Consider the following 21,372-nt stretch of genomic DNA (forward strand, 5'->3'; position numbering starts at 1 on the left):
ATGCCATGTTGTGTTTTGAGCAACAGCTCTACCTTCTATTCCTCCTCTCACTTTCTCCTTACATGCAGTGTCAATGATAACCTTCAAGAGTATGCTAAATGTGCTCTGGAGATACAGTTCCTCCTCCTCCTCTTCAATTTGAAACAGAAGTGAAAAGTGGTTACATGCAAGGCTGGAGAGTACTCAGGACTAAACTTGATGGCAATTCATCAGAAGGATTCCTAGCCAGATACCAAAACAGTACTTTAATCCTGCTGTTACCCACTTTACCAAAGTATACCTACAAGGGATGGAGTTATGTAGGAAGATTAGGTTATAGCTGGGAGAAGGCATCTCCTGACATTGCATGCCACAACTTTTCAATTTTTCTTCAGCTCCACAAAAAAATAATACAAATAACAATAGCATTTCTGAAGACAGAAATCAACTTCTCACAACTATATATATATATATATATATATGGCAAAATATCTGCCAAAAATTGAACACTTCCAAATTGAGTTTTACTAACATATATGGAGTAAACAATACACATTACAGCTATTTTCCAACATCCATGACAGACCTCCCATTCCTAACTGAGCTTCTATATGCACTTACAATGAAAATCACCACTACCATCTCAAATGACAATAGTTGACATAAACAATACCATACATGATTCCTTATACCACAAGGATTGTACATGTGTATTTGCATTCTGATATTCCATACCACAGAAATCTCTCATTTTTATAGTTTTTAGTTCCAAATCTGTCACATTCAACTTGCTATATCTATCAAGTGGTTAAATTCAGCCTGGGCTCTGGCTTTAATGCACCGGGCCCGGAGCTCGTGTTTTGTGACTTTTCTCCCTTTACGGTAAATAAGCCTAACACGAAACACAGCAATGGCAGGTTATTAAGACATGCATATGATTGGCGCGGTATTAACAAAAGATCGTTCTACTGAAAGATAAAAGCAATCTGGCAATTGAGTTGAAATGCTAACTCTCTTCAATAGAATTTTGCTGCTTTGCGAACTCACACACATTTATTTAATAACAATAATTTTTAGTTAGATACTGTGTTTGTTGGTGCAACATATGGTTTTGCTTGAGTCTATACAACATAGTTTCTGTATGAGGGGACATGTGATTCATTAATTAGTGTCGTTTTTTATCCCACTTGTCATAACTAATTGCAGTATTTGTTGAGAAATATATTACACAGACTGCTCATATCTTATTCACTTGCTTTTATTATGCTACTGCAGTATAGTCGCTATTGGGGAGGGCATGGGAGCAGTTACTATCACCTCAATGTGAACGGGTTTAAGCTTTTTTCATGTGCGAGGTGTATGCCAACTTTTTAATTTCTTTATTCCGAAAAGTAAAATCAGGGGTGTGAGTTATATTCAAGTAAGTATGGTATTTCAACTATGGGTAAGTACATTGGTATCTTCTTTAAACAGAAAAATAGCTCGGATGACAGTGATAATATAAAACAAGTTTGACAGTTTCTGTGTAGTTTCTGAAGAGAAAGAGGTCTATAACGAATCCACAGAAACACAGAATTCCCATCAGTTGCAATGCGATAATATTAATCCGTTGAATGAAAGGAAAGATTTGCCGACTTGCTGGACATTTGACCAGTGGATCGCATTCAAAGATAAATACAATTGGTTATTTTGTAGAAACATTTTTCTGTTTTGTGACTTTTCTCCCTTTACGGTAATTACACCTACATTATTTTGTTATTATGCAACAATTGTTTACAGTTTTGAATGTGTACATAAGTCAATATCAACAGTCGTCTGATTACAAACGTGTGACGAAAGCAGGGAGGTTTGCAGCTTCCCCAGATAGCATTCAAAGGCAAATACAATTGGTTATTTTGTATAGGGTCCTGGAACTTATTAGTTTAGAATTTAACCACTGCTACCACTCTCCAAATTCTGAAAATCACTCTGATTTTAACTCAAACTACCCAAAAAATGAAGTCATTTTCCTTGACAACTTTAATGTCACTAATGTTTTTTGTTTTGTTTTTAATGTAACTTTCACCCATAAAAGGTTGTAAATAGTACATTAGTACCACAAGCAGGTTAAGGATTTTTTATTATTATTATTATTCACATCTGATATCCATGAAATCAGAAACTATTAAGGAAGTACACACTATTGTACACAATACTCATACAACCATGCCTTAAAATGATTCAATGTGTCACAACACACACTCAGGCAATTTATTCCACTCATCAACCGCTCTCCATGCAAAGAACCTGCTCTTCATTCCTCTGTTCACATGCTCCTAGTTTCTAGTGATGGCCTCTTGTTCTATCTGCTGCCCCCTCCCATTTTATGAAAATCTCTTCCATGTCAACCTGATAACACACCTGACTAACTTATATGTCTCAATCATATCTGCTTCTTCCTCCTATTCACAAAGCTTTGCAATTCACATTCTCTCAATCTGTCCTCATACCCCACATTCCATAGACCATTGACAGACTTTGTGAAACTTCTCTGGACCCTATCCAACATATCCTTATCACCATGAAAACCCAGCAACCAGATCTGTGTACAATAATCCATATGATTATTGTGCACAGATCTGATCAAGGACTTAATGATAAGACCTGATCAAGGCCTTATACAATGGCATCATAACCTCTTTATTTCTGCATGTCAGGATCCTCCACATCATTGCCATTATCCAATGTGATGTCTTCACAACTTGTGTGCAATGTGGCCCCTGAATTTCAATTCCTTGTCCACCACCACTTCCAGATCTCATTTTCTCTACCTGCTTTAAAGATTCCCTACCAAGTGTATACTTTGCATTCCATCATTGCTTACCAAATTTCAAATATTTACACTTTGCAAAACTGAACAGACAGTTCTACTTACCTGTCCATGCATGCAATCTAATTAAGTCCTTCTGAAAGGCCATAACATCTGCTTGACTCTGCGTTGCTCTCCCTGATTTTGCATCACCTGCAAACAGCTGCATATCACTAGTTAAACCCATCCCAATATCATTAATATACAAACTGAACAACAGTGGTCCCAAAACTGACCCCTATGGAACATCACTAGTGACCTTCCTCTTATGGGATACTGAACCCCAATATACAACTTTCTAATACCTATCAGACAGCGAGTCACTGATCCAACTCAGAAGTCTGTTATCCAATCCCATCTGTTTCAATTTATTTAATAGTTTGTCACGAGGTAGCCTAACAAAGGCTTTTGCAAAATCCAAGTATACCACTGTATATGCATCTCCCCTGTCCAAGGTATTTGTCACCTTGTTATAGTACATGAGTAAGTTGGTAAAACATGATCTCCCTTAACAAACCCATGCTGATAATCACAAAGAATACTACTGTTTTCACCCCAATTTTGTATCCTACTTCTCACCAATCTCTCTCTCTCTCTCTCTCTCTCTCTCTAGTACGTGTGGACAGACTTATGTGTTCGTCGAACATGTTGTTTATTATTTTAACGGTATAATAGAACACAGAAACTAAGTAAATAATTAATTTATTAACTTGATGCTGATATTTCGCTGGTATTATAACCAGCATCTTCAGAGCACAAAAACACTGTTTGTCACAATACGCGAGACTAAAACAACATGGTGTACTTAAACAAAATTGTAGCAGCAACACAAAGACTAAAGTCTTGATTTTGGCGCCCTCTATCTGAAAAAAAAAAAAAAAAAAAAACTATCATATATTACTAGAGTCCTAGAAAAGTGCTAGTTTTTTCTTAATATGACTGTCTCCCAGATCTTCGGCAAGTTAATACAGCCATATTTGTTGAGATTTGGAGTGTGTTTTAGGGCTTCTGTCACCTCTAAGAACAATCTCTCTGATTTATACGGGTTTCTGTGTAGTACTTTTGTGTTTTTCCAGTTGATCCTGTGTGCAGGGGTATCCAGAGCATGGTCTGCTAGGCCCGACTTCCCATAATGATAATTCCGGACGTATCGTTTATGTTCGCTGATGTGGATATTCACAGTTCTTCCTGTTTGACCGTAGTAGGCTTGATTGCATGAGCAGGGTACTTGGTAGACTCCTGGATGTGATAAAGGAGGAATGCTGTCCTTGGGTGAGCGGATGAGGGTGGCTAATTTGCTACATGGTCTGAATGTAGTGCATAGTTTATGTTTATTGAGAATTCTTGAGATCTTTTCGGATGTGCCTTTAATGTAAGGGATGGTGACTGTTTTGTTGTAGTTCTCTGTGGTGGATGGTGGGAGCGGGAAGCAATCAATACAGCCACTCTCAAACCAACACTTTGGCTACGCTATGTTGATGATGTGCTTGCTATTTGGCCACATGGCCCTGAGACATTGAAAACATTCTTAGCACATTTAAATAACCAACATCCAAAAATCCACTTTACTATGGAACTGGAAGCCAACAACTGTCTGCCCTTCCTGGATACACTCATCACACGTCTCCCAGATGGTTCCTTATCATTTTCAGTTTTTAGAAAACCCACACATACAGGCAGATACACAAACAATCACACCATCATCCTTCTCAACAATATGGCATATTAAAAACGCTAACCCATAGAGTGAGAGCAATCTGTTCCAATGACAAGGCTCTTACTGCTGAACTGACTCACTTACGCCACACCTTCTTGGCCAACGGCTAAAATCCGCATAAAATAAACAAAATACTAAACACTCCTAAGAAACCCCTCCCACCATCCACCACAGAGAACTACAACAAAACAGTCACCATCCCTTACATTAAAGGCACATCCGAAAAGATTTCAAGAATTCTCAATAAACATAAACTATGCACTACATTCAGACCATGTAGCAAATTAGCCACCCTCATCCGTTCACCCAAGGACAGCATTCCTCCTTTATCACATCCAGGAGTCTACCAAGTACCCTGCTCATGCAATCAAGCCTACTACGGTCAAACAGGAAGAACTGTGAATATCCGCATCAGCGAACATAAACGATATGTCCGGAATTATCATTATGGGAAGTCGGGCCTAGCAGACCATGCTCTGGATACCCCTGCACACAGGATCAACTGGAAAAACACAAAAGTACTACACAGAAACCCGTATAAATCAGAGAGATTGTTCTTAGAGGCGACAGAAGCCCTAAAACACACTCCAAATCTCAACATATATGGCTGTATTAACTTGCCGAAGATCTGGGAGACAGTCATATTAAGAAAAAACTAGCACTTTTCTAGGACTCTAGTAATATATGATAGTTTTTTTTTTTTTTTTTCAGATAGAGGGCGCCAAAATCAGGACTTTAGTCTTTGTGTTGCTGCTACAATTTTGTTTAAGTACACCATGTTGTTTTAGTCTCGCGTATTGTGACAAACAGTGTTTATGTGCTCTGAAGATGCTGGTTATAATACCAGCGAAATATCAGCATCAAGTTAATAAATTAATTATTTACTTAGTTTCTGTGTTCTATTATACCGTTAAAATAATAAACAACATCTCTCTAGAACCTTCACCACAACTTCAGATAATACAGATTGGCCTATAAATTGAAGCCACAGTCTTATCACCTCTTTTATGCAGTGGAACAATTTTACCTTCTTTTCACTCCCTTGGAACCTGTGCTCTTGTAAGATTCTTATTAAACAAGCATGCCAATACTATTGCCAATTCCCTGGAACATTCCCTTAAGATACATGGTGATATGTCATCAAATCCTATCACCTTATTGATATCAAGGTTATTTATTTCCTCAAATACCTCTTACTCACTCACAATTAAGCCATCCTCTCTTTCTTATGTACTCTTCTACACGTAAGTTCCTCATAATTTCACTCTGATCTGGATGAAACATCTTATAAATTGACTGAATACCTCAACAATGTCTTTTGCAGCAGTTACCATTCTACTATTTTCATCCATTAATATCATCTTACCATGATCATTTTTCCTACTACTTGCCACATATTAATTGAATAATTATTAAAGATTACGACACTCGGCAGTAAGGAATGATGACAGATTCAGCTGCAGTCACAAGTGGCGTATCGGCAAGTCCTCCACCATTTAAGAACTCTATTATAAGTAATATCATAAGGGACTTTGTGGCATGCAGTACTTGCAGCACGTATGCGTCTCGGGAGTTGGATATGTGGCTTGTGAAAGAGAGAGCGTATGTGTGCAAAATGCAGGCAGTTGGAGGAAATAAGTGCATTGGAAATATCGATATCCGACCTTGTTGCTCCAGGAACGGGGAATGAATGTAGGAAGAAAGACAAGTAGTGTGATAGGAGAGAATGAAAAAAATATATCAATGAGAAAATAATAGTTGATAGTGTGGAAGGTGTGAGTGACTGTGAAAGTTTAGGAGATGGTTTTGTTTGGGAGAGTGAATTTACATTAAGAGTGACTGACCTGCAGAGGGAGATAGATGAGCTGAAAGAGGAGGTGGAATGTCTTGTGAATGAGAGCAGAAGTATGAAAGATAAGATTAGGAGAATGGAAGAGATAAATGCAAGGCAAATCAGAGTAGGGGAGAGAGAGAATTTAGGGAGTATGAGTGAGAGGTATGGGGGTGCTAAAAGAGGAGAGAATGGAAACAGTAGGAGAGAGGGAATGAGAGAGATGTATGGGAGTGCTAGAAGAGGAGAGAATGGAAACAGTAGGAGAGAGAGGTATGGGAATGCTAGAAGAGAGAATAGCAGTAGAGGAGAGAGAATGAGAGAGACCTATGGGAATGAAAGAAGAGGAGAGAATGGAAACAATAGGAGAGAGGGAATGGTAAGAGGTATAATGTATGGCGACTCAATGATCCATGGTGTTCAAGATAGGATGTGTGAGGAGTGTTTGCCAGGAGGAACAATAGAATGATTGTGATGGTAGGAACGAATGACTTGAGTGGTCATGTAAGTCGGGCAGCGAGAGATATGAGATTTTTGCTCGAGACTGTACGGAAGAAGACAGAGAGAGGAAAAATAGTGTGCGTGTTGCCTAGGTATGATAATGATGAGCTGAGCAGAAGAGCGGTGATATTGAATGGCATAATAGCAAGAATATGTGACAAGAGAGGACTGGTATATGTGGATGCTTGGAGTGCATTTGAGGAAAGAGAGGAATTATATGCGAGAGACCGCTTACATTTGAATGAGGAAGGACATAGGCATCTGGAGAGATTGCTGTTCTGGATGAGTCAGTGTGTTCCAGGGAGGATGATAGCAGGGGGTGGCCTCTTGTGGGAATGGATACTTGGGGGAAGGGAGACGATGTCAGGTAACACTGAGCTTAGTGGAGTCTAGAGGGGATAATGCTGGGTATAGAAACAATGGCATTTATATGCTTTATACTAATGCCAGGAGTATCCAGAATAACAGAGAGGAATTGGTGGCGCAGATAGCATCAGCCTGGCCAAAAATTATTGCGATCACTGAGACATGGTTGACAGAAGGGGATATAACAACAGGAATAGAAGTCGCTCGGTATAGCATTTTTCGTCAGGATAGGAGGGGAAAGCATGGTGGTGGGGTACTGCTTATGATAAGTGATGACCTATGTCCTCTAAGAGTGGAGGCTTTGGAAGGAAGTGAGACAAATGATTTTGAGAGCATATGGTGTGAGGTAGAGGTAGGCAAGACAGGATATATAGTGGGATGTTGCTACAGACCCAGGAGCAGAGAGGATGGGGACCTGGAGACTTAGACAGCTAAGTTTGGCAAGTGCAAGAAGAATGATTGTTATGGGAGATTTTAACTACAGTAGTATAAATTGGAGAGAGGAAGATGCATGTAGCAATAGGGGAATGGAATTTCTAGAATTCTTGAGGGACAAATGTCTTAGGCAACATGTAACAGAGGGAACAAGAGGTTCAAGAGTTTTGGATTTGGTTATAGCATCAGAAGAGTTGATAATAACTGAGATGACATCTCTCCCACCAGTTGGAGAGAGTGACCATATGGTTTTGATTTGGAAAATGAACAGACATGCAGGAGTATCAAAGAGACGGGAATTTATGTGGAATTATAATGCAGATGATTATAATAGTCTTAGACGTCAACTTCAGGAAGTTTCATGGAGGGAGGAATTGGAAGGCTGGGATATCTTTAGCATGGGAAATTGTGAAAGAATATTTGTTAGCAGCAATGGTAAGTTGAATATCACGAGTGAAGAAGAGGACACAATTTGGAGTAAAGTGGATGACAAACAATATTAAACAGGAATTGCATGCGAAAAAGAGGCTATGGAAGAGATATAAGGAGAGAGAGGTGAAGAGAAGATGCATGAAGAATATAAGCCACAGGCCAGAAGAGTGACTAGTGTGGTAAGGAAAACGAAACTGGAATATGAGAGGAGATTGGCCCTAAGATCCAAAGAAAATCCTAGGGAATTTTTTAGCTATGTGGCCAGTAGTAGGGGAAATGACTGTGGAAGAATGATATTGTGGGATAAAAATGGGAATAGACTGACTGATGCAGAGGACATAGTGGAATTGTTCAATGAACACTTTATTGGAGTATTTTATCCTAGAGGAGTCAGTTTTAATGCTAGAGGGATAGGGTTGGTTCGAGGTTTAGAAGTACAGGAGGAGAGTGTGTTTCAGATACTGAGTACTCTGGATATCAGTAAAGCTGTAGGACTGGATGGTATTTCACCCCGAGTTTTGAGAGAATGTGCTAGGGAACTGACAGTGCCTTTAACCTGGCTTTTCAATGAAAGTCTGGCTTTGGCAAAGGTGCCCAGGGAATGGAAGGAAGGTAAGATAGTGCCATTGCATAAGGGTGGTAACAGACTGGAAGTGTCTAATTATAGGCCAGTCTGTGTGTCATCAGTAGTTCTTAAGATCTTGGAGAAAGTAGTGAGGGACCATATACAGCATTGGGCAGATGAGGGTAATGTGATCTGTGAGAGTCAACATGGATTTGTGAAAGGACGCTCTTGTTTTAGCAATATGCTAGCCTTTTATAATAAACTTACAAGAACATTAGATGAGGGAAAGGCATATACTGCAATTTTCTTAAACTTAGCGAAAGCATCTGACAGGGTGCCACATGATAAGCTGATATTTAAGTTGCAGCACATGGGTCTGGATGTCAGATTGGTCAACTGGATTCAGGATTGGCTGTCTGATAGGTATCAGAGAGTTGTGTATGGTGGAGCAGTTTCAAGGAGGCAGAGGGTTACAAGTGGGGTTCCACAGGGCTCAGTACTAGGACCTATATTGTTTAACCTTTATATCAATGACATTGCCAGTGGATTGCAAGGGGATATTCAGTTGTTTGCGGATGATGCGAAGCTGGGAAGGATTATTAGTAATAGTGCAGATGTGGTAGCCCTGCAAGAGGATTTAAATAAGCTAGATAGATGGGCAAATGAATGGGGGATGTGGGTTTAATGCAGCAAAATGTAAAGTTTTGAAGTTTGGGAAACATCAATGGGACACTGCATACTCTATGGGAGGAGTTGTACTGGAGGAAGTAGGGGAGACAAGAGATCTCGGATTGATGATTGATAGAAACCTGAAGTTTAGGGGACATATTGCAAAGGTGGTAAAGGCAACACAGAGGATTGCTGCAATTATGAGAAGGACACTGACCTGCAGAGATAAGAGGGTTATCATTCCGTTGTATAAGTCTCTGATCAGACCGCACTTGGACTATTGTTCTCAGATTTGGTCCCCAGGATTTGAAGGGGATAAATTAACTGTGGAAAGGATACAAAGACGGATGACAAAGATGGTTTCAGGACTGTACAAGGATAGTTATGAGGATCGGCTGAGGGAATGTGGACTGCAGAGTTTGGTGGATAGAAGAAGGAGAGGTGATATGATTGAGACTTTTAAACTGTTGAGAGGTGGTTACAGGGTTGACACTGGGGAGTTCTTTCGCTTGGTTGATCAGCGGGAAGGAGTGATGACAGGAGGCCATCCCTGGAAGTTACGAAAGGAAACTGTGAGCAAGAGGGTAAGGAGTGGTTTCTTTGCGTGTCGGGTGGTTGAACCGTGGAATGCATTGCCTGATGGAGTGGTGGGAGCTAGAACGGTCAATGAGTTTAAAGAGTGGTATGATAGACTTTGTGTTTCTTAGGGGAGACCTCCCCTCGATGAGTCTTGACAGACTTTATGTTCTTAGGAAGGACCTCCCACGATGAGTCTTTTGACTCCATGGAGGCCTGAATAATAATAATAATAATAATAATAATAATATCTAAAAAACTCTCTACGGTTTTTCTTTGCCTGATTTGTTAATTTCTGCTCATACTGCACTTTTGTTTTCGTAACTAACTGAGTCACTCTCCTGACTTGTTCTTTATACTGTTTATGTAACTAATTATTATCATTATTCATCTTGTACTGCCTCCAAAATACCTTCTTCTTCCAGATTTCATGCTTAAGCTCTTCATTCATCCATTTTATACCTATGTTATTCAGCCTTTTGGGGATTGGAATACATTCACACATTGATGCTGTTATGTATTTCTTTGTCAGTTTCCAAGCAGCATTTATTTCCTTACCATTTAACTTCTCATTCCATGCTATAGCTCCAATCTGTTCTCCTAAGCTTGTCATAATCACCAACTTTATATTTCAGCATATATCCTTTCCTCACAGAAGTCCACATATGGCTTGCCACAACACAAGTGATCACTTCATGATCTCTCTCTCACCAACTGGAGGAAAGTGTGAAACCCCACCAATTTCATCCTCTGATGATATGATCAGATCGACTTTAATTATATTTATTTTTTTAGATAATCCAAAAGCTTTTTTCTAGCAACTTCAGGCTTCCAATAAGCAGGGCAGTGGTTTCATTTTATGTGATGAAATTCATTTCCCACCTTAAACAAAATCATGACCATTCCATATCACGATTCAAACCTGCAGCTTGTTGGTTGGAAAGCAGGTATGTTAACCTGAATTAACTACACTAACTTGCTTCCCTTTTTTCAATTCCACTAACAATGATCAAGCTTGAAAAGATGCTGATATATTTGCTGTATGCAAATATTTTAGCATGACAACTGGTTCAACAATAAAATTTACTGCACTACAGCAGTGATGAAATATACGACCCTTTAAGTATGCTTGTTTTTAATTTACATATAGTTCATTTTGAAACTGTTCAAAGTGGAAATTTTGATTGTTTATAATATTTATAGTTAATTAATAATAATTATACACTTTATAATTAATACCGCGCTGTTATCCTAGTGGCTTTGCGCTTCGCAACCATATGCTTGGGGAAGGAGTGTCCCAGGTTCGATTCCCGTTGTAGACGTGAGGAATTTGAGGATCTTTCTCAGGCATAGCCAAGTTAGCCGGTCTTGGGTGCAGTCAGTAGGATTTCATTCAGCGTTTAATTCACACACACATTCGTGTGTGTGAATTAAAATGGAGACAGGTTGATCTTGTGAAAATAGGATAGGTTATGATAAAGGGAAGATGTTAAGATAATGTTAGAGAGAAAGAGAAAGAGAGAGGGGGGGGGAAGCTACATCTAATGAGAGACAACAGGGGAAAGAGTGGTTACAAACTCAAAAATGAGTTACTGTATTTGCTTACAAATAACAGTAACTTACAAATTTCAAAAATGAGAGGTACAGATGTGTTACACTGACTTGATATGTTCAAAATTTACTGATATAACTGAAATGTGGTTATTAGATGAGAATGACATACTGATGGGAAAAGAGATACAGGCAGGAGGTATATTTTTTTTATGAAGATGGAAAGGACTAGAGGTGAGGAGGAGCTGCTGATAGCAGCAAAACTGTGCATGTGTAAAGTGAAACTGCAAGGAGGATTATACCCCACCCCCTCCTGTCGATTCACATATACTGATAAGAGAGAGGTAAATGTGTGTACATTACATACACACAAGAATAAGAGTAGGAGTAGTGAGTAATGCTAGTGAGTAGTGAGTAAATAGGAGTAATGAGGAGTAGTACTGCTGACAGAAGTATCAGTACCAAGTATTGATAGAAGTAGATACTGACAGACAACTTGGGTATGGACAGGTTGTCCATACCCAGGTTGTCAAACCTAGAGATGACCCGAGGTTCTGGCTTTACTGCATCAGCATTAGCCAAAAAACACTGCCAAATTTTGTCCTAAGCAATGAAAGAAATATTTGTTAATTCATTCTTCCAGATTTTATCGGATTACTAGGGTTTTACTAGATTAATGCAGAAAAGAATTTTAAGAGAGTAAAGGAAGACAGGTATAGAACAAGAGGCCAACCCTAGAAGTTGTATAAAGAGATGGAGAAGGTGCGGTTTTGCATGGAGAGGAGTTGCTAAGTGGAATGAATTGCCTGAGAGTATGCTGAGTACCCAAACAATAAGCAAGTTTAAGGCATGGTTTGGTGAGCACTATGTTTGGCAGTGAATCTGATTTTCTAAAATAAGTCTGACTTCATTGAGATTTGATGATGATAATCATGTACTAAGATCTGCACTAAGATACCAACCTTCTGCAAGGCAATGAAGCATTTCTGATTCTGCTAACTGATATTGACAAAGGCGATCAAATTCACCCCAGCTTACTTCCCATTCATTACTGAAGGTCTGAAAAAAAAAAAAAGAAAAAAGTAACTTAGTAGTACAGCAATAAAAGTATTTATATCTGATTAAATTTCAATTACATATTACATAACTCTCACTGCAGTATAAATTATAGTTAACAAGAAATTATATTTTTGTTTTTAGTCTGTTATCCAAGTGTAAGCAAACAAAGTGCACTTACACTTGGGATCTTGTTGGGTCTGGATCCTACTGATGAGACCATAATAAAAGTCAAAACCAGTCTGGATAATGACCCTTCCCTTAATGCATAACAATATACATGTCTAAAAGGAAGTATGCTTAGCATTATGGGATACTAAGGCAATTGATATGAGGTCAACAGTCTCTATATATACGTAGCTTAGTTGTGGTGATACTTACCCTCCAAACTTTGTTTGCTTACTATAAATTAAAGATGCCAAGAAATTATATTCTCTGTTTCATCCTTTATCCAAGTGTGAAGTCACTTCACGACTGGGTTACTTGTATATAGAGGCTAATGACTTCACATCAATTGCCTTAGTATCCAATAATGTAATGAGCATATCCTTACAGACATGTAAATTTATCAAGAAACATGTACTAAGAATTTACTAGAAATACACTGCAGGCTCACTCAAAAAGTAATGATGAACAAAGTTTTCTTGATAACTAGTGAACTAGTAAAAGTGATATAAAAAATTATAAATGAATACATTACTTGAACACTTATTATATACATACTTTTATGCAAAGTTTCTGACATGTTAAGGTAGCAGCTCGAAAACAGCACTGTAACTTGCCACTGTCCATACCCAGGTTGTCCAACCTAGAGATGACCCGAGGTTCTGGCTTTACTGCATCAGCATTAGCCAAAAAACACTGCCAAAGTTTGTCCTAAGCAATGAAAGAAATATTTGTTAAATTATTAAAATAAAATATTCAATTAATTCATTAATGCCTTCAAAGCTATTAAGTATAAATAACTTTTGACATTATGGATGTACATGGAAAAGAATTAATACTACCCAACATTCCAGTGAAATGACACCACTTTAATTGCTTTTTTCTAGACTCTTTCCAAAATACCTTCAGATAAACAAATTGGTGTGGTAATCCATAGGTGGCCTGAATGAGTCCTTTGTGTGTGTGTGTGTGTGTGTGTGTGTGTGTGTAACCAGTGGTGGCTCGTAAGAATTTGTAGTGATGGGACTGCAATGCTACCAGCCCAAACAGCTCCAGCATTGAGGATATTAGCCAGTACTGATACTAGCCCTAGCCCGCACAGCACACTGACTATTGCGAAATACAACTATTGCTACAAAATGAATTATATAAAATACCATTGAGCAGTATTGTATTACAAACAAGAAAATAATGGTTTTTAGATAAATATATAAAAATTTCAGAATGGCAATAATAAAACAGGAACTTTCATTTTATACTGGAGGAACCGCAGGCTTATGGAAAAGCCGCCACTGTATATAACATAACCCCTTTAGTTCTACATATCCTCCTCATCACTGCCATAATCCTTTCGATAACCTAACAATTCCAATAAAGTAGCCTTAAATTTCACATCATCATTCACCATCATTCTCAGGTTCCTTATTTCCTTCACTTCTTTCAAAATATGACCACCACCACTACCACTTGTACACCCTGATTCCCTATCCTTCTCTTTCTTCCAAATTTCAAAACCTTATACTTTGCGACATTGAAATGGCAATTCCATTCATATGTCCATGCAAATAGTCTGTATCCTCCTATATACTATTTACATCCCTCCTCTTAACTCTCTTCTTTACTCTGCATTATCTGCAAACAACTACATGTCCCCATTTAAATAACTCTCAATACCATTAATCTATAATTTAAATAACATCATAAGTCATTACTGCTGATTATTTCCCACTTTATACTGCCTCCATGAATACTTCTTCCAAACTACATGCTTATCTCACCATTCACCCACTTTATGCTTACTCTATTTAGTCTCATTGCACTTTGGAATATGATCAGATACTGTTGCAATTAAATATTTCTTAACTGGTATCCAAGCAGCATTAATCTCCTTTCTACTTAACTCCTCATGCTATCATGTGAGGTGAGCTTTCCATAATCACTTACTTTGGTTACATATATATATCCTTTTCTTATAGCAGCACTCATATGGCTGCCCACAACCACCCAAGTGTTTACATCAAGTTACTTTTACCCAAATGAAAGCATATTTAACATCTCTTCCACAATAACATCCTCTGATGAAAGGATCAAGTCCAAGACTATTGATCTTTACAAGCCCGCCATTACATATTTTCCAAGACATTTATTATTATTATTATTCAGGCCTCCATGGAGTCAAAAAGACTCATCGTGGGAGGTCCTTCCTAAGAAACACAAAGTCTATCAAGATTCATCGAGGGGAGGTCCTCTCCCTAAGAAACACAAAGTCTATCATACCACTCCTTAAACTCATTGACCGTTCTCGCTCTCACCACTCCATCAGGCAATGCATTCCATGGTTCAACCACCCTAAATGCAAAGAAACCACTCCTCACCCTCTTGCTCACAGTTTCCTTTCGTAATTTCCAGGGATGGCCTCTTGTCATCATTCCTTCCCGCTGTTCAACCAAGCGAAAGAACTCCCCAGTGTCAACCCTGTAACCACCTCTCACAGTTTAAAAGTCTCAATCATATCACCTCTCCTTCTTCTATCCACCAAACTCTGCAGTCCACATTCCCTCTGCCGATCCTCATAACTATCATTGTACAGTCCTGAAACATTTTTGTTACCCTTTCCACAGTTAATTTCCCCTTCCAATCTTGGGGACCAAATCTGGGAACAATAGTCCAAGTGTGGTCTGATCAGGGTCTTATACAACAGAATGATAACTGTTTTATCTCTTCAGGTCAGCGTCCTTCTCATTATTGCAGCAATCCTCTGTGTTACCTTCACCACCTTTGCAATATGTCCCCTAAATTTCAGGTTTCTATCAATCATCTACCCCAGATCTCTTGTCTTCCCTACTTCCTCCAGTATAACTCCTCCCATAGAGTATGCAGTGTCCCATTGATGTTTCCCAAACCTCAAAACTTTACATTTTGCTGCATTAAACCCACACCCCCCCCCATTCATTTGCCCATCTATGTAGCTTATTCAAATCCTATTGCAGGGTTGCCGCATCTGCACTATTACTAATAATCCTTCCCAGCTTCGCATCATCTGCAAACAACTGAATATCTCCTTGCAATCCACTGACAATGTCATTGATATAAAGGTTAAACAATATTGGTCCCAGTACTGAGCCCTGTGGAACCCCACTTGTAACCCTCTGCTTCCTTGAAACTGCCCCACCATACACAACTCTCTGATACCTATCGGACAGCCAATCCTGAATCCAGTTGACCAATCTGACATCCAGACCCATGTGCTGCAACTTAAATATCAGCTTATCATGCACCCTGTCAAATGCCTTCGCTAAGTTTAAGAAAATGGCAGTATATGCCTTTCCCTCATTTTTCTTTCAGAAACTGAAGAAATTCATAACTAATTCCTAGATACTCTTCATTCCAATATATAATTTCAGAATTGAAAATGAAGGAAACAATCAGTCTACTCTTGTTTGCTAAACCAACTTGTCTATATATATATATCCTTGTCATCATCTGCTATATTTCCATCCTGGATATGGCACAAATATCTTATACTAACTATTTGCATGTCATACCATACTGTTACAAAACAAATTGCCACTATTTCTTCTCCTGTATTTCCACCTCCCAAAATTCCTCTGCTCTCTCATCAGTACTTACTTCTTCCCCCCTATCTATGACAAATTGATAGGGAAAAACAAAACTGATATGTACCACTCAAAACATTTCAAATCCAAGTATAAGTCTATGTATTTATGAAAAATAAATACTTACCTAAATAACTAAGCCATCTGAAGCAATGTAATAAGAAATATGCAGAAAATAAATTATATGAAACAAGTAAAAGATTTTAATTTAATATTGATAATTTTAATTTTATACACTCTTCAAGATGATTACTGAAAAAAATTTAATATTTGAAATGAGAACTATATTAATTTGAGGTAATTTTATAATATTATATCTGATGCTAACTCTTCTAATATACATCTTGTGTCAGAAATGTTCACAGCAGACATATACACATCAATAAGGGGTCATTGCTGTTGAAAAAAATATTTGTTTGCTTATATACCTATTATAACAAAGTTTATACAAACAGAAGGCAGGAATGAAGTTACCTCTTAACTGTGCTTTTTTTTTTTTTTTTTTTAATACAGACTACAAAACATTTCAATAAATGAATTTCATGTTCAGCAATAGAGACCAGTTCTTCCTCTCCTTCCCTCCCCAACAAAAAATTATGCCATCTCTCAGTTTATACTGTAGTTTTAATTATGTGCTTCATTTTGCCTCTCTATATTACATATTCTTTCAAAGAATGTATATAAAAAAATACATTCACGAACTTTCCATTTTCAAGGAAATATGTATGTTACAAAAAACATAATTCTTAAATTACATTTTAATAAAAAAAGCAAAACATTTAACAAAAAATTGAAATAAAAAATGCAATATTTTTGGAAAGCTGTGTTTTGGGCCACTATGGGCTAGTGATCATGCAATATACAACCTCTGGTCAAGTCAACCCTGTCTTCTCATGGTGTGGCCTGTTTCTACTGGTGAAATACCACCACCTTGCTTACTGGGGATCAGAAGTGGTTACTGCCATGTTTGGTGCCCAGAGAGAGAGTTCAGGTCCCTACCCCCCCCCCCCAAAAAAAAAAAATTCGACATGCAGTGTGATACCCTTCGAGAACATGCCAAACAATGCAGGGTTCCAGTACCTCCTCCACCTTCAAGGGTACAGTAGTAAAGAAGTTCTGCAAGCTGGCTGCCAGTTGGTGTATGAGACGGAACCAGATGGTAGCATGTCTTTTAGGAGGTTTCCTGATCAAATGGTGTATAATCTCGTCCAACAAAAAAAAAATAAACCTTCCTCTAAAATTTAAAAAAAAAAATTTAAACTTAAAAATCGCACAAAAAAATTCTTCATATTCACTTTTACAAACATTCAGACCTGAACCATCAACAGTAACCTAAATGACATGCATTATCATCATCTTTAGTCATCCAAACCTGATGTTCTGTTTCTGACTGAACCTCAAATTTCTACTAAAATCAACCACAGCTCAGCTCATCTTAACTATCCAGATTGACTACACCCTTTATGACTCCTTCTGCCATAAGGGAGGTACTTGTGCTTTTGTGTGGTCTGATATTCCTTGTCAAAGGATGTCGAACCTAGAATCTAACCTTTTTGACCTCCTGTTGCTTAAAACTTCTTTGCCATATTTTGTTTCATTTATTTGCTGCTTCTACCATTCTCTCAATTCTGAAAAATCATTTAATCTTTTTGACTTCTTATCTTTAAAGCTCAATTTCATACAGTCAAAATTGCTTCTTAAGAAACTGTAGGAAGAAACTGTATGAAGGATGACTTCATACAGTGAAGTCATCCTTCTCAGTGATTTCAATGTCCATAATTCTAATTGGTTTCCTTTTACAAATTTCAGTGATCAAGCTAGAAGAGAGACAGAAATTTTTGCTGTAAGTAATGATTTAAAACAGATTATTCATCTCTCTCTACCTGAATTCCTGACAATCCTCTTCACTTATCCAACACTCTAGACCTTTTCTTAACTACTTCTCGTTCTCTTTCCAGATACTCTATTCAAGTGACTGCTCCTCTTGGCAATTCAGACCACAATATTTTCCAAGTTTCTACTCTGGTGGAATGTCTTTCCTTTAGCCATTCACAATCTCACATGCTCTGGCATTACAAGAATGCCAAATAGGAGGACTTGCATAAATTTTACTTCTCTTTTCCACGGTTCCAAGAAATCAGACTGCTGTTTTCATTCTTCAGATCCAGATACTTGTTGTGATTTTGTTACAGAAATATTCCAATATGGATTAGAAACTTTCATTCCTCACTCTGCTGAAATTCCTCAATCCATGTCTAAACCATGGTTCTCCAAAAAGTGTGCTAGGGCTGTTCAAGAAAAGCAAACAGCCTTTCACAAGTGGCTTGAGACCAAAATACCAGATTCGTTTACAGCCTACAGTTGCCCACAACACTTGTAAAACCACTATTAAAAGGGAAAAGTCTAAATGCAATAAGGATAAACATAGAAAACTCACTGCTTATGCTTTCTGGTCCCTCACCAAAGCCATCGAGTGCAACTTTTGTCCATCTGTGCTTCCTCCTCCTCTATCTCACCCTAACGGTAGATATACATATACAACCAGTTTCCAAAAAAGGAGATAAATGTTTACTATCAAGCTATTGACCTATTGCACTTATATCGGTTTTGTCTAAAGTAATGGAGAAGGTTATCAACAGTCAGCCTTTTTAAACACCTTGAGAACTGCTATCTAGTTAATGACCACTCTAGATTCACAGGAGATCACCTGGCCTATGTCACTCACATTTGGAAAAAACCTGTGCTGTTGCTCTTAAGATCTCCAAGGCTTTTGATAGGGTCTGGCATTGAGGGCTTCTCAACAAATTGCCATCATTTGAACTGCCTTTGTCCTTGTGTAAATGGATTTCCAGTTGTCTCTCAGATCGATCCCTACATGCAATTGTGGATGTGTTCTCTCTCTTCATATTTTTTTGTCAATGCCAGTGTCCCTTAAGGCTCTGTCATTTCACCCAGTCTCTTCTTGATTTATATTCTGAGTTTGTCATTGAACTGTGAAGGAGTTAGGAGTAATTGTTACTTGTGTTTTAACAAAATCAGAGATGAGTATGGGAATTATAAATGGGAATCTAATGAATAACCATGAAACATCTGTAAAAATACATCAGCAAAATTGATAGCATATGTGAAGATGACTGGAATAAACTGGTGAGAAAAATGGGTCATTAATCTGTTCTCTCTCATACTGAGTCATAAGATTTTAGAAAGGTCTCGAGAGGGCCAACTCCAAATATCAACATGATATTATTAACACCATATCTCCATAGATTTAAAATATTTGCTGTAGGAGCTATGCACTGTCACACACACAAAGCTCAACAAACTATGCTTTAAACTCATTCAACATGTCCACATTCATCACACTCTTTCAGGCAATGCATTCCACTCACCGACCACTTTCTGTTCAGAGAGTCTGCTTTTTACTCCCTTGCTCACACCTTCCTTATACAGTTTTCAGGAATGGTCTCTTATTTTACTTTTGTTTCCCATTTTGTGGAAAATATTTCTTTCATATTAACCTGGTAACAACCCTTACCAACTTATATGTCTCAATGATATCACCTCTCCTCTTCACATAGCTCTACAAACCGCATTCCATCAATCTGTCTTCATAACCCACATTCCAGAAAGCTTGGTCAGTCTTATCTGGGTTCTTTCTAATATATCCTCATCCCCATGAAAATGACTAAATCTGTGCACAGTGATTTATATAAGACCTGATCAAGCCATTATACAATGTAACATAACCTCTTTATTTCTGTATGACAAAAGTTTTCTGTATCACTGCCATAATCATATAATAAATTTAGTTTAATCCTTTATCCAAGTGTGAGCAAACAAAGTTTGTGCCTGAAAGTATCTTCAGGACTGGGGTAAGGTGGTACAACACCAGAGAACTCCTTGCAAAGGTGGAGCAAGCTACCAACACTCCTATCTCAGTATCTCCCATAATGCAAAACACATCTCCTTGCGGATATGTCTAATGTTATGCATTAAGGGAAGGACCACAACCCAGACTAGTTTCGACCTTTATTGAGGTCTCTTCAGTGGGAACCAGGCCCAAGTGGAGATACCAGGCAGAAGCATTAGCAGGTCATGACCTGTTAATGCTTCTGCCTGGTATCTCCACTTGGGCCTGGTGGAGATTAGCAGGTCATGACCTGCTAATGCTTAGAATGGTTTAAATTGGAATGGTTTAAATTAGAATGGTTTAAAGATAGAATTTAGGGTTGTATAAGTAGATGAATAAATGAAGAAGAAGTGGGTTTTGAAACTGCGCATTGGATTTTCACTCCACTGGAGAATGTCAGTTTCATATTTTATATACATAACGAAGAGAGAGAGAGAGAGAGAGGGTGAAAGATTGCCACCCCCGAATCACTTGCAAAGTTCGTTTGAGGAAATTAGTCCATCTCCTCTATCGCATTCAGGTACAAATTGAAAAAGCTAGCAATCCAGTTACAAAAGTCAGAAAGATAGGCCTCTGAGAAAGATACGAACTAATGCCTTAGTGATCAAAAGAGACCACCTGAGTTTTTCTGTAACCTTTTCCATGGCATTCATCTAAAGTGGGACAAAATAAATAAGAATACTGGTTACCAACAGCAGAATCCATTCCAACGATCATTTAATAATCACTGGTATGGGAGTTGAGAGATATTTCCAGGTAACGGCAAATGCTGATGACCGTTAATAGATTTTTCCATTACTTAATAAAAATAGTTCAAAGTAATAGATCTGCAAAACAACAGAAAGCATGACTGCCTTTGAGACATGATGCAAGTTTCTTGATTTTTAGTCTCATTTAAGCTGAAAATAGCAAGCTTATGTATGGAGAAAAGGAAGATGATTTCATGCGACAGTTGATCTTCAGCCAAAGCTTGAGAATTTAAGATAGACTGGATGAAGAATTTTTTTCTTTTATAACCTATAAGAATTGTTTTGACAGTATTGAGAAATCGTGGACTGTAGATACTACAGTCCACGATTTCTCAATATCGATTTCATCAAAGGAGAACGTGAGGTGACATAACCGAATCTTACAAACTACTTTCAGAAGTTTGT

General features: G+C 38.0%; 1 protein-coding gene across 1 annotated transcript in view; it reads right to left on the bottom strand.

Moving 5' to 3' along the window:
* The window catches only part of LOC150105530 (reversion-inducing cysteine-rich protein with Kazal motifs-like), a 279,764-nt gene that overhangs the window by 105,035 nt on the left and 153,357 nt on the right, over positions 1-21,372 (bottom strand). The window contains exons 9-10 of the mRNA XM_090394242.1: positions 13,250-13,402; positions 12,433-12,529 (exon numbers count right to left, since the gene is read on the bottom strand). Coding sequence (XP_090250368.1) covers positions 12,433-12,529; positions 13,250-13,402 — 250 coding nt within the window. The remainder of the gene's footprint in view (positions 1-12,432; positions 12,530-13,249; positions 13,403-21,372) is intronic.

This window comes from Typopeltis vanoorti, chromosome 6 (assembly GCF_054136105.1).
Source record: "Typopeltis vanoorti isolate ZY-2024b chromosome 6, IOZ_Tvanoo_1.0, whole genome shotgun sequence".
Classification (NCBI taxonomy): Eukaryota; Metazoa; Arthropoda; class Arachnida; order Uropygi; family Thelyphonidae; genus Typopeltis; species Typopeltis vanoorti.